This window comes from Mustela nigripes, chromosome 13 (genome assembly GCF_022355385.1).
Source record: "Mustela nigripes isolate SB6536 chromosome 13, MUSNIG.SB6536, whole genome shotgun sequence".
Classification (NCBI taxonomy): domain Eukaryota; kingdom Metazoa; phylum Chordata; class Mammalia; order Carnivora; family Mustelidae; genus Mustela; species Mustela nigripes.
In genome coordinates this window covers 66671569-66685576 of record NC_081569.1, presented here as the reverse complement: position 1 = coordinate 66685576, position 14008 = coordinate 66671569, and the positions used below count along the sequence as shown (strand labels likewise).

Below are 14008 nucleotides of genomic sequence, written 5' to 3'. Positions count from 1 at the left end.
GAGTGGGTGGTGTTTTGTTTTAGGAACTGCTCAGAAAGCTCGTCTTTCCACATGGACATTAGGGCAGCATGGGCATTAAGGCAGTGCCATTGAGCCCGGGTGGCTCATTCCAGGCAAGAAAAAAGGGAGAGTGAGGAAGAACATTTAGTGAGAGGGAGTGCGGGGTCCTAACTGCAGCAGAGAAAGCTGGAGAGAATACACAGAACAGAGGCGTGCCTCCCTCCCTAGAGAAAGAAAGAATAAAAATCAAAACCTAACCCAGAGGTTTCATCAGCACACATGGTGACTTTCATAAGCTGTAGAATTCAGTGGTGAAAGGAACTTACTGGAGTTATTTATTTTCTACTGGATCCCTGGACTCAGGAAACTACCTATGCATTTCTGAAAATGACATGGGGAAGCATGCAGTTTTGGGCAGTGGGTGGACACTCATGGGTCTTGTCACACCTCAGCTTCCCTTATTTGTCAAGGTCGCTGTAGAACAGGAGAAGGTATTATGGTCTCAATTTCTCTGAGAGAGAGACTGAGGACAGCCGGACTTTGGTCTTCTCTGCTCACAATGTGTTCATCTTCCTTGTTTTTTGGCTGTTGAATCCAGATTGACTTTCTCCTTTTGGCAAAACAAAACAGAATAGAACAAAAATTGAGGCAGATTTTTTTTAGTACTTGGAAATTCTCCTGTGGCCTCCACCTATCCCTGTCCGCTTGAAGATGGACTTTTGCCCAAGGGTTAGAATGATTTTGGACCAATGTCCTTACTCTTTACCTTAAATACCTAATGTCTTCACATGGGTAAATATTTTAAAAGGCTTACTTATTTGTTTGCTTTCTTATTTTTTGTATTTGAAATAGGATGGGCCCAATCCAAAAGAAATGAGTAACCCATTTCTTTTGTTCTAGGAACTGCCAGGAAGAAGGTGCCATGACTTGCCTCATTGCAAACTTGGACATTTTTTGCTTTCTCTAGCATGAATAATAATAGACTGTAAGCTCCATGAGGACAGGGATTTGATCTCTTTTAATCATTTAAATTTCCACATCAAGCACAGGGCCTGATTTATAGTAGGCACATATTTTTGTGACTGACACATATTTTTGAGTGAATGAATGTATATTAATGTCATAACGCTGTGTACGTACAACGCTGTTGTAAAGTGTTTTTTATTTACTCATTTGATCTTAAAATGGTGTCTTCACAGTGAGTAGGAATTGGTGTTTTTATCCCTGTGTCCTAGGTGAGGAACATGGAGGTGAGTGATAAGAACGGTCTGCCCAAGGCTTCACACAGAGTCACTGATGTGTGATTCCATCCCTGAAGACTCTTACCCAATTTAGAGTCAGGCGAGATGGGGCACAGCTGTTCCTCTGCGTGATGGTTCCTGCTTTTCTGGACCTTCATGGAATTCTTCTTTATTTTCAGATTACAGGACAGGCCCATGTTTTACTGTGGTCAGCAACCAGATGTGCCAGGGACAGCTCAGCGGAATTGTTTGCACCAAGACACTCTGCTGTGCCACGGTGGGCCGAGCCTGGGGCCACCCCTGTGAGATGTGCCCTGCCCAGCCCCACCCCTGCCGCCGAGGCTTCATTCCAAATATCCGCACGGGAGCCTGTCAAGGTAAGCCTCTGGCCTATGGAGTTATTCATGGATTCATCTTATTTGCTCTGGAGAGCCATTCTCCAGTGAAGTTGGAGAGAATGGAAAAGCGGTGTCAGAGACATAACTTCACGATTTCGCTGACGGCATGATATCCAACTTAGGCATGAGGAGCGTGGCTCAAGAGGGAGCAGCTGGTCTCTCTGGAGTTTTCGTTGCCAGCAGTTCCCCCTCTGACCCCAGAAGTGTTTCTAGGGGCTGGTATGATTCTGTTTGCAGCAATGCTGTGCGTTGTAGCAATGCTGTATATAAACACCAAGCAAAATCTGTGAACAAGGTAGTTTGTTTTTCTCAATTTTTTCCCTTCATTTGATATTGTTGGAGTTCCTCTGTCTCGTGGGTTGTACTTAGTTGACCTCAAGAAAATTGTTCCTCTCTCCATTCTACATGCTACATTATGCTTTTTTTTTTTTTTTTTACAAGTCAGAAATAAATTAAGATTTGTTTCACAGTTTTAAATATCCCCAGATGTCGCCTGTTCGCTTCTTCTCCTGCCCTTACTCTGTTTTTGGCTTTCATTCCTGTTCTTCCAGCTGTACAAATTCTTTTATTGTCTGGATGTCTGGCAGGAAACAGGAGGAAGTGAACGGAGGCAGTTCAGCACTAAACTGATGGGATTGAAAACTCCCAGGCTGTATCTGTTTCCTTTAGACATCTTCAGGGCTTTTTTTAGCAAGTTGCAATATTTTCAGAAAATTCCGGGTACGCTTTTCTGAGGCAGACACATCCTAGTTTGGTTTTATTCTATATGTCGGTTTTAAGGCTAATAGGCAGTAAAACAGAATTTGGGTTTAATCCCACAGGTCTGTGGGTCTCCATTAAATTATACTTCCACAAATTCCAATTGTGATAAACACTGTTGGTCCTGGCTCCCAACTACTATGTATAATATAACTTACAGCTCCTTTATGTGCCCTTCAACTGGTCCTTCTGCATGTCAGGAGCAGCAAGAAGTCACTTCGGAATGAAGGAATTACAGAGGGGTGTAGTGTGTGATTTTAGAAAATAAAAAGTCAGTTTTATTCCCCCTTTCTCGGGCACCTTCTTTATTTTTTCTCATCCTTAGAAAGTCCCAGTGAGTTTTGAAGAAATTCTTGGTCTTGGTGTCCTGAGGGCAGCCATGAATGCGCTGACTTAGACCAGAAAGCCAGAAGTGGTGTCCATGAGACCTTGTCAGAGGTTGACACACTAAGAGAACTGGGGCAAAGAGAATGAAGAGGGAGAGGGAAGAGCGACTGCTCTTGGCTTTACTATGCATTTCCTCTGGTCTTAACTTGTCCAGGATTTTCTTTCTGTCCCTTCCTGACTCTGCTTTTTAGACATCCAAGGTGGGGGGGGGGGGATACTATTTCTATCAGAAATTTTGTGAAATTCATGAAATCAAAATGGTAGTCATATTGCCAATTTGAGAATGAAATTTGTCGTGTTTTGTTGTGTTCTTTTCTGAGTGATTCTGCTATTGGCTTGGAAGCTCTGTCCCTTTGCTGTTGTTTTCAGACCTTGAGCCGGATGTGAGGGGGCTGTGGGCAAGTGGGTTCATAAAGGAGCTTATTCTGTCTTCGGTCTTGGGAAGGTATGGCCAACAGAGAAGAGCCCTCATTCATATTTCCTCTTGGCCAAAAATTATGACCAAAAAGACTATCAAGTTTTGCTTATATGTACCATCAATTTCTAAAAAACATTTTAATAACTTATTCATGTATCAAGAGAATGGAAACTTCTGGTCTAAGACAAAATTGAGATCAGCTATAAAATATAATCTAATTATACTCCACATGTAGTGGTTCATTTGTGGGCTGGGACAGTCCATTTAAAACAGTGACACTTTTCTAGCAAAATAAATTGTTGCTCCTTTAGTATCCTTTCCTTCGTGTCGACTTTTCTCAAGAACACAGGTTATTAGAGATCTTAAAATTGGTGATCACTCTCTTGCCCATACAATGAGGAGTAAAACAAGAGAGTACACTAGGTTTCCAGATTTCTTAAAGAATATCCAAAGTGAGGGAAAGAAATGTTAGACTGCTACCCTGGGGGTTCCTTTATTAAACTAGACCTTTGTGTGTTATATATGAAGAGATGGAAAGAATGTACATGATGTATTTTTTACAATCTTTCTAACTGAACATAATGAGCCTGGAATGATTGCTTTTGTTCCTAGGGGGTTCATATTTGGGGCTACATGTGGAACCACAGTTATTAGGTGCCAGGGATATAGCTGTGAACAAAACAAAGAACCTGCTCTCTGAAATTTGCATTAAAGACCACGGATTTGTGAAACAAAACAAAGCAAAGTATTTATCAGGTTGGCTGATGATTCGTCCTATGGAAAAAAAAATAAGCTAAGAAGGGTGGTGAATGATGGCTATTGCTGTTAGATTGGCGGGAGAAGGATCCAAAGCCAGAGTGGAACAGAGACCTGATGGACAGGACAACATGAACCTTTATGCAGCTTTATGGAGGGAGAATAATTCAGGTAGCGGGGCACTCCTATAAAGCCCCAGGCAAGTGCATCCTCGGTATCCTTAAGGAATGGCAAGGAAGCCGGCGGGGAAGGAGAAGAGTGAGAGAGAGAGGAGGCCAGAAGTGAGGTCAGAGAGTAGAAGGAGCAGATAGAATCTTCTAAGGTACGGGCTTGAGTTTTGAGCTGGGAAGGACGCACTCTGACTTAGCTTTAAAAAGGTTCCCTCTGGTGGCTGCTGTGCCAGCAAGGTGAATCTGCAGCTGAGACTATGCATTCATCTTGGGTGTCTCTCACTTCTCAGTCCGATTTCCTGGGTTGTTTAAGTTTTACTGCACAAGGCAATTATACAGAATGGAAGGTGAGCATCTCCCATTTCATTTGCATTAAAACAGTCACTGTGTCATGTGATCCAAGGGATCTTAAGTAAATTCTGTTTTAACTGAATCATTCAATATAAGTCTTAGAGACAGATTTACTATAGAAATGTGTTGCATTATGATTCTGAGGATTTCTTGAATAACTCTAGTTATTACTCTCAGCCTTTTAATCATTGTATCCCTGTAATTTGCAGCATGCATAATAAAATCCCTAAAAATCAGTATAAATATTCCCCCCTACATAGGGAAGACAGAAGGTAGGAAGAGTAACAATATTTGTGACTTCTTATAAAACATTATTGACCAAGTTATGTTACTCAAATAATTGATTTTACAGGTAGTTGTAAGAAAGTTTCTCACATCGTATTCTAAATATTGTGATGGACAAATAACTCACTGACATAAATATGGTGATATAATTGTAGACAGACTATCACATTTCTTCTGCAGTGACTTACATGAATCTCTCCCTCTCCTCTCTCTGTATCCTGAAATCTGACAGATGTGGATGAATGCCAGGCCATCCCTGGGCTCTGTCAAGGAGGAAATTGCATTAATACTGTTGGGTCTTTTGAGTGCAAATGTCCTGCTGGACACAAATTTAATGAAGCATCACAAAAATGTGAAGGTAAGAAATATCATGCTTTGCAGTTAAGGGGTGGAGGGGAAGGCAAAACCCAAATCAATGACAAGCTTTATTGCAAATTGTTCCAAAATCCTTTTGTCTTTGTCATGCCTATGAATGTGTAAATATCATATTCTTACCAGAAATAATATGCTTTTGTGCTATTGAACCAGAAAAACCCTGCAGCTTTTTCCACTTTTATAGACCCAAAATAAGAGATCCAGCTGAATCAAATTAAATATTAAAACATGAAATATTTTTGAACCAATATTTGGGTTAAAATGTTCAAGACACATGTTTTTGCATAGTTCTAGAGACATGAATTTAAATTTAATCATTAAATATTATTCAAAAAGACATATCTTTTGATGTTTTTCTAGTTAAAATGTATGTTTGTTTATTTGCTTGTTTTTTGAGAGATTAACTCTTATGTTTATGCTCGTGGTACAAATTTAGTACTTCCTTTTCTGCCTATCAAATGGAAGCTTTTTAATATTAATCAAACAGAAAAATAACTGGAGGTAAAAAAAAAAATTGCATATTTGCATTTAGTTTATAGATTGAGCTCCTGAAAATCTGTGTAGAGAGAACGTGTTCATATTCACCACGATTGCTACTTGCCAAAAAGAGCCTGGCATCCAAGGCCATAATAAATGCTTTTTCCATGAGAGGGAAATAAGTAGGCAGCATCAAACTCTCTTTTCTTTGATGAGTGCACATGTAATGTCTGACAGTAATGTAACAAGTTATGTGTCCTGTCAAACTCGGCAGAGCAAACTTCATTTTCAGCTCTACTTGGTGGGATACAAAGTTTCATTTTGATTCATATGCACTGCTGTTGTATCAACTCCTAAACCCCAGCAATGAGGACTAGTTCATTTCTAAGTCACTTGTCTGGGATTGGTTCTAGGTCCTTAGTCTTCTTTGTGAATAACTATAGTATATCATATGTGGGAAAGACAGCATCTGATTTCAGGTGCGGTTCATAAATTACACAGAAGTTTAATAGCTACTTGCCCTGAAACTGAATAATCAGAAATTTGACTCTACTCAAATTATTTTTATGGATGTAAATTGTTTTGAAGAATTTAGAATCATGTGTTCTTGAACATGCTATACCTGGTTGAGGTAGCTGTGAAAAAATACTTCAGTTCTAAGGAAGTGGGACCTCTTAAAAACATTTTAAGTTTCAAAGAACAATAAAATTGACTCTTACAGCCCGCTGTATTCTAGAAGTTATATTGTAGATCTATGTCAGAAGCAGAAAATGTTAATATTGAACGGGATAAAGAACATATCCTGTTGTGCACTTTCAAACTAAATGTTTGAAGTCATTTAGATAGTGCTAAAATTCCCTTCTTTGGATTCCCACTCTGGTACTTGTTGTACCATATATTGTCTTCTGTCCTAGCTGTAAGCCATAACCTCTAATACTAACATTTAATAATTATATTTCCTAATATTTTGAAATTTTAAAAATATGATAGTACAGATTTTCAGATACCATTATATATGTCTCTTTATGCCATTAAGAAGCTGTGAGGAAGTGGAGATGCAACATGGGGGGTTAAGGGGGTAGGAGAAGAATAAATGAAACAAGATGGGATTGGGAGGGACACAAACCATAAGTGACTCATAATCTCACAAAACAAACTGAGGGTTGCTGGGGAGAGGGGGGTTGGGAGAAGGGGGGGTGGGGTTATGGACATTGGGGAGGGTATGTGCTATGTCCTTCATCCCACGACAGCACCCATCATCTGATGCCGTAATTGCGGTGAAGACGTGAGAGCTTCGGCCTTGTCAGCCAAAGATATTTTTCCCCCTTTGAAGAGGCCTCAGTCAGTGTACAATGAGAATTCGTGTAGAAACTGTGAATGGATCAGTTCAGTTTGTAATTTTTCTATGCAATTATATGTTTTTCATCATGTACCACTACTTTTTTGTTGAATTTAATAATAAGCTGTGTAAATGCTTTACTTCTAGCTGGCTTAATGGTGACTTCCCTCTTGAACTCAGAATTCCCTCTTTTAATTCTGTTTAGTAAAAGACACTCATAAAGAAAAAAAAAAAAGTGAGTGCTGTGAAGTGTGTAAACCTGGCAATTCACAGACCTGTACCCCTGGGGATAAAAATACATTATATGCTTATAAAAAATAATTAAAAAATAATTTTTTTTAAAAAAGGAGCTGTTAGGTTTATAACAGCATGCAAAATCCACATCAGCAGTGGGTCATGTATCTATTTTCAGGCTTTCACAGCTTCATAGATGCAGCTTAGATGGGGTCAGCTTTAAGATTTACGGCAGTATGGTCCATATGATTTGTCCAGTCTTCATTGTTTTCTGGAATTCCATAGCTTCCAGCTTAGAGCAAAATTGTTTTCCAGTGTCCCTTGCCTTTCCCTCAGACCTGTCAGTTAGCATGGGTCATAATCGGTCACCTTGCACTGTTGTGAACAAGACAAAAGATGCACAGATTTAATACTCAGACTGAAAGAAAACTCATTCACAATCCTCTGTTAATGCTAAGAAACCTATTATGGTGGTGTGTCCAATGGACAAAAAAAAATTCAATCTGAAAATTACTTAATCCTTTTTCACAAATATTTTTTTTTCCAGCTACATATTGAAATCAGTAGCAAGATAAAAACAGCATACTTTTGGCTAGACCTTTTTTTTTCCTTAGCCATCTACAGTTACATTAAATTCAGATGATGGGTTTTTTCCCCTTCCCTTTTTATTTTTTTATGCAAAATTGATACTGGAAGAGAATACCCTGTTAGCACTACATGTACTCTGGCCTGGAAGCTGGTTTGGGCATTGTTGCCCTGTCTTACTGGGGTAGGAGAGGAATCAGAATGTCCTCCAAGAATGTCTGGTGAGCTGAGTCCCCTCCTTTAGCTCTCCCTTGCTTTTCTCCAGCTCTGTGCCTCATTATGGGAATGTAGTGACTCTGGGCATAGGATGATGGATAGGATGGTCAATTGAAGGAATGCCAGAAAATCTAGCCCACACCAAGGATGAAGAGAACATCTGTGTGCCCTGGCTAGAAGGTCAGGCCACAGTGGGATTCTGTGCCCTTGTGAAAATTGTTCTGGCACCTTTGCCATTACTCTGAGTGGCTTTTTGAAATGCATCTTCCTCTTGGAAAGGAAGGGACTGGGTACCTGGAAGCCCACAGTAATTGATTTAAAAAACCAATTCAGTCAAAAATTGGCTTTAGCAAATTTACAAGATGTTAACCTTCATTCCCTCGGCGATGGTAAGAGCAGTGTTTTTGTGAGATCTTCCTCTTGCAGAATTCTCCCTTCTTAAAATATCCCCTTCCCTGAACCTTAAAAAAGCCATAGACCAAGTTTTATATCAATAAGATGAATCAATTTAGATTCATTTAAAATGTAAGTTAACAAGCTGAAGTTGTTAAGCAACAGTAATTACATTTTTGTAAATTTAAGAAGAACAGATTGAGATTTATAGCTGTGATTTGAGAAAAAGGGAGCCAGAGTTCATGCCCACCTTCCCTGTTGATTTTTCCAACGACTCGAGTGTACGCATTGAAAGAACACATGAGCCTTTTCTTTTCGGAAACCAAGGCCATATTTGCATAGGTTACTGTGGGAGGAAATTAAGAAATAAAAACTGTAATTAAAGGATTAAGTTTTATTTCTGGAAGAAGTCCCTTGGATTCCTAATTAACCGCTAATATTTTGGGATTTAGATTAACGCCAGCCCAGCCTTCAGCAATTATAATAGCACTGCATGATGTGAAAGACTTTTTAAAAATGTAGCTCTTAAGCCTGTGCACTCCCTAATGCATGGCCAAAGCCCTGGAGACTTCTCCTTTCTAGAAGAATGACGTATTTATCTGATGGCTACTTGCTCTCAGGGGTGCTTATCCTCCCAGGCACCAAGGAAAATTACTAGGGCTACTTAGTCCGCTGGTGTAGCTGGAGCTCCAGCCTGGGCAGCTGGTTGTAAGCCCTTGACTCCCACCGTTTAAGGTCACCAGCTCCCTATGTGTTGCTGAACAAAATCTCTGTGGTGTAGACATAAGAGCACTAGGCACGAGGCAGACTCAGTCCTAGTCCTGGTCATGTCCCCGGTCTTCTGTGTGAACTTGGATAAGTCAGTCACCAGCTATGAATGACTTCGACTTTCAGCTGAGCTGAACAGGAGAGGGTCCTGGGGCTCCTTTCCAGGTCTGCAGTCCAGACTCTGTCCTCACATTTCTCATTCTTTCCCAGCTGTGATCAGAGAGCAGGTGCTGCCTAAGAAACCATGCAAGTCGACATCTGTGGTATGACTGTAACATAGCATGGCTGGTGTTTTTTTTCAATGTGACTTGAAGAATTAGCTTGTTTGCTTTTTAGTCACATATTTTGCACGGGATTTCATGTATCCAGAAAAGCAATGTTTATCTCACAGATGAACAGGGCCAGCAAAGCTGCAGAGAAAGGGTCTGCCATTCATGTCCCTTCTTGGGCTCACAGCAAGAGGCCAGCAGCTCTGCCCTCCCAGCAGCTCTGCCTCGCCCTCCTGCCCCAGGGAACTGGAGAGAAGGATCCAGAACACAGAAACAGCTCTTCCCAGACAAGCCCTACTTCCCACCAGGCCCCCCAAACTGATTTACTTTATGGTTGGCTCATGATATAGACTGATTTACAGAAATGCTAAGAAATCCACTGATCTCCAATTCTTTCCGACATGGGATCCCTGAAACTCTATTAAGAGGAGATAAATGCAATGTGCTAAGAGTCTGGGGAAAAAAAAAAAATAGATAGGTATGATGAGTTTCAGAGTTTAAGTGGTTTCAATTCCAGTGCTTTATTCTGGCCTTTTACTGTGGAGGGACTTCACCCCAGCCTGGTCACTAAGTCGGAACTGCTCTTGTCGAAGCAACGGGACTGAGAAGCAAGGAGGTTAGCAAAGTAGAAGGGCTCTAGACCCGAGAAGAACAAAGGTCTGTCACTGAGGAGAGGACAGTATAGGGAATTCAGCACCACTGAGATTCCTTCAAATCAAATAATTTAACCCAGTCCAGTTCTATCTTTATCTGGGTGAAATTGAGGGTGGTGCACGTGACAGTGTGTTTCCTGACTTCCTAAACTTTGGGGGAGAGCAGGCACCTCAGTGGGAACCCTGCCCCTCTCCCCACTGCCCAGGGCCTGGCACTTACACTTGGAGACTGGGGTCTAATATCACTTTGTAAATGAGCCTTTTTGCTCTTACTTCGAGTTTTACTCATGCTGGTTTTCAGAAGGCTTCAGTGTAAAGCAAGAGTTATGCCTGGGCACCAGAATTCTAGAAACCAGTCCTGTGCTCATACTTACACTGTGAGGATTAGACGGCTTGACACACATGAAACCTTTAATCGACGCCAGGAGGTCAATACCTGTCTGTTCTCATGATTATTGTTGTTGCTGGCATCTCGGTAAAAGGGCCAAATCTGACCTAGCCAGCATGTGGAACAGGTCTCCTCAGTCCTGCCAGTTCTTTCTAGTTTTTAAATACCTTTTTTTTTTAATATGTTTTGTCACTTAAATAACCTCTTTGGTTATTGGTATAAGTGGTCTTGATAAGGATGGTAGTAGTCATTTATACTAACAGGTAAAACAAGATTTCTTTTAATAGACACTGTTTACTCATATGATCATTGGTAAGAGTTCAATGACCCAAACATCAACCTTTAGGGACACTTTGAGGAAGGTATGTTTTTCTTAAGACCTCTGTGTTACAGCGATACCTCCTCTTCTATCCTTAAATGAGGTTGTCGAATCCTCTAGGCCGAACGTACTGGGTTTTGTTGTTGTTGTTGTTGTTTGAGAGAGAGAAGGTGTGTGTGTGCTGGCCGAGGAGCGGAGGTTAAGAGAGAGAATTTCAAGAAGGCTCCACAGCACAGAGGCCGACAAGAGGCTCGATCCCAGGACCCTGTGATCATGACCTGAGCTGAAATCAAGAGTCTGATATTGAACTGACTGAGTCACGCAGGTGCCCCTTCTTAGTTTTTAAGGAGGAGTGTGGCTGGTAAATGGAGGAGGCCTGATTGTCTTAAAATGTGTCTTCTGATTTTATGCTAGTTCTAGAACCCTAGGCTCCATCCTTGGCTGTTTCTCAGTCTTTCATTGACTCCAGTGACATGTCTATCTGTCAGAATAGAATATACATCTTTACCATTATACAACTTCACAATGACAACACTGTTTATGTTAGCATTGACTCTAATATAAGCAGGGGGATATTGTTTGCTTTAGCCTCTAGCCTAGCATAGAAGAATGAGGATTTTGCTTTTAAAAAGGTTGAACTGCACATAAACAATGTCACTGCTGCCTTTTTGACTAACAGGGTGAACTTGAGTCAGAAGACCCTTGAATCTGGTCCACTTAGACCTCTATTTTGTTTTACAAGAGAAGAGTGGTACTTAAACTGGAGAAGAAATATTCTTCGGTTCTAGGGCTTTCCAAATGCCAACGGTATAGTCTGGCCATTGCAATACTCACAGAGGGATTGGGTTAAAATGCCCCTGTCCATAGGTGAGTGCAGAAAGTCCATTCCTCTTGGGGTCAAGGTCATGCAGATACCCTGTGCTCTGTGTTTACTTATAGCCTAAGCAGGAGGTTGTCCATTTCCATTCTCCCCTCACTGGTGCCACATCTACTGGCAACTGCCAGTGTCTGAAGCTGGTTCTTGAAGAGCTCCCCTTGAAGGAAATGGCTGGATTTGTCCTAAGGAAATTTTACTACGTCCTTGGAGGAAACCAGTGGCCTCAGGCCTTTAGTCAGGGCTAACCTTGACTGTGGCCTCCACGGACGTCCCTAGCTATTTGGGAATTGGAATGGTTTTCAGAGCTTTCCCTGCTGGGACAGATCACCAGATCATTCACTCGTCTCCATGATCAGTCACTGGGTATGGGCACCCAACGTGGGTGTAGTCCCTAGGGGAGGTGGCTCTCTGTGGCTTGAGCAGTCCGAGAAGGAGCTGAGAACAGAAGGTCGTCTAATGAGAGTGCCCCTCGTGCTAAGACAACAAGCTCTCCCTTGAGAGGAATCTGGGTGGAGCATCCCAGTGTCCCACAAATCACTCACTGAACCCAAAGAAAACCATCATCATGGCCATTTGGGTGCCTCTGTGGACACCATGATGGACAAGTCTTGGTCCCACTCAGACCATATGCTCTTCTCGATAGGATTTCAGTATCTGCTTGTGGAAAACCAGATTGAGAAGAAACACAGGAAATGATGCAGAATATTGAATAAACATAACGGGAGCCTAACTCAAGGCAAAACATGGAGAGAACAGGGACAACCACATCTTAAGCTAAATGACGTTTGGAATACTAGCGTGCTGTCATTACTTGATAAAACAGTACATGGTTTTCTATTTTACAGGGGACATTTCTATTATTTTTCTCTAATCTCTTGAGCTTTGTAAGTTCCGTGAGTAAGCCTCAGTTGAGAGAGGAAACACCCACCTTTTGAACTCTTTTATAGGCAGGTTTTGTTCTGTGGAGATTGGGTGGATCGGTGTTATGGCTGAGCCTTGTGATGGTGAACAGTTTTGTGCTGTGTTCCGTGGATGCTAAACTCTTCTTTATGTTCCAGATATTGATGAATGCAGCACCATTCCTGGAATCTGTGAAGGAGGCGAATGCACAAACACAGTCAGCAGTTACTTCTGCAAATGTCCTCCTGGTTTTTACCCGTCTCCCGATGGCACCAGATGCGTAGGTGGGTATAATTCTAAACAGCGTGTCTGATTCCTATCAATCGGCTCCACAACAAACATTTTTGGAAACACATTTGTTCAAGGGGGATAATAATTTCTCACTTGATGTTAAATGTACATTTACATCTTTTTAAACAGTTGAGCACTCTCTTTAAGAAAAGAGGTACCTTGTGGTATTAGGACTTTACCTCCCAGAAAGAGGGAGGATCCAGGAGCCCGTACAGATATCCTCAGCCTATACATTAGCTTTGCAGTTATGCGAGTGTCAAACCCTCTAACATTTTCTGGGACCCATGTTAATTTAGGTCTGAAATTTTGCAATAATCTCTTAATGGGTCTCCCTACTTCCTGGCTTCTCTACAATCCATCTTGTCAGATTTATCTTCCTAATATAATGCTTTGATTAAGTAACTCTGTTGCTCAAAAACCTCTGGTAATTTTCCATTAGGATTAGGAAAGTAGGAGTTCTTTAGTCTGTGTTGCATGGATCTTTCAGGTACAGCAAAGGTCTCCAGAGCTGCAGGGGAAAAGGGCCCCGCCGCCTCCCACTCCCTGCCCCTCATATGCACGACAGTCCAGGCAACTCTGCTTTTACCTGGTGGTGTGCTGGCTTCATCAATTAAATATCAATTAAATAAGGAACTTTGTTGTTTAACAAAAAAAGGTTTGATAACTGCTGGATTTAGTGATTGCTAAGACTTCCTCCAAAGTCCAGTTCTCTAGAGTAAAGTTCAAGTTCTGGAGTGTGCAGGGCCTCCGCTCTCTGACCTCTCTCAGCCTTGCTGACTTATCAGCACAGTCTCTGCATCTCACAACTCAAACAGGTCATTTGTTTTGATTCCTTCCTGCCTTGAATCACATCTATGGTACCACTCAGGTTACTCTTCTTCCCAGCTCAAGCCCCCTTTGATGCTTCTACTTGGGTTCTCTGTCTTTGAAGATGTCCCAGATCAGCCTACCTGAGAGCAGTTTCTCCCTTGCCTGAAGATATGCTTCTCATAAACGGTCCCCTGGGGAAATGTTATGTCTGTATGTTCTTATCTCCCTAATTAAGTTGTAAGCTCTCCTTAAAGCCTAAGTAACTGCTACCCTCCTACATCGCTGGTGGTTTCCGGCATGATTCCTTGCTTGTCATAGACACTCAGTAAGTATTTGTTGAATATCGAAA

General features: G+C 41.5%; 1 protein-coding gene across 1 annotated transcript in view; it reads left to right on the top strand.

Moving 5' to 3' along the window:
* The window catches only part of FBN1 (fibrillin 1), a 232288-nt gene that overhangs the window by 104464 nt on the left and 113816 nt on the right, over window positions 1–14008 (top strand). Inside the window, exons 6-8 of the mRNA XM_059372774.1 lie at window positions 1421–1618; window positions 4998–5123; window positions 12717–12842. Coding sequence (XP_059228757.1) covers window positions 1421–1618; window positions 4998–5123; window positions 12717–12842 — 450 coding nt within the window. The remainder of the gene's footprint in view (window positions 1–1420; window positions 1619–4997; window positions 5124–12716; window positions 12843–14008) is intronic.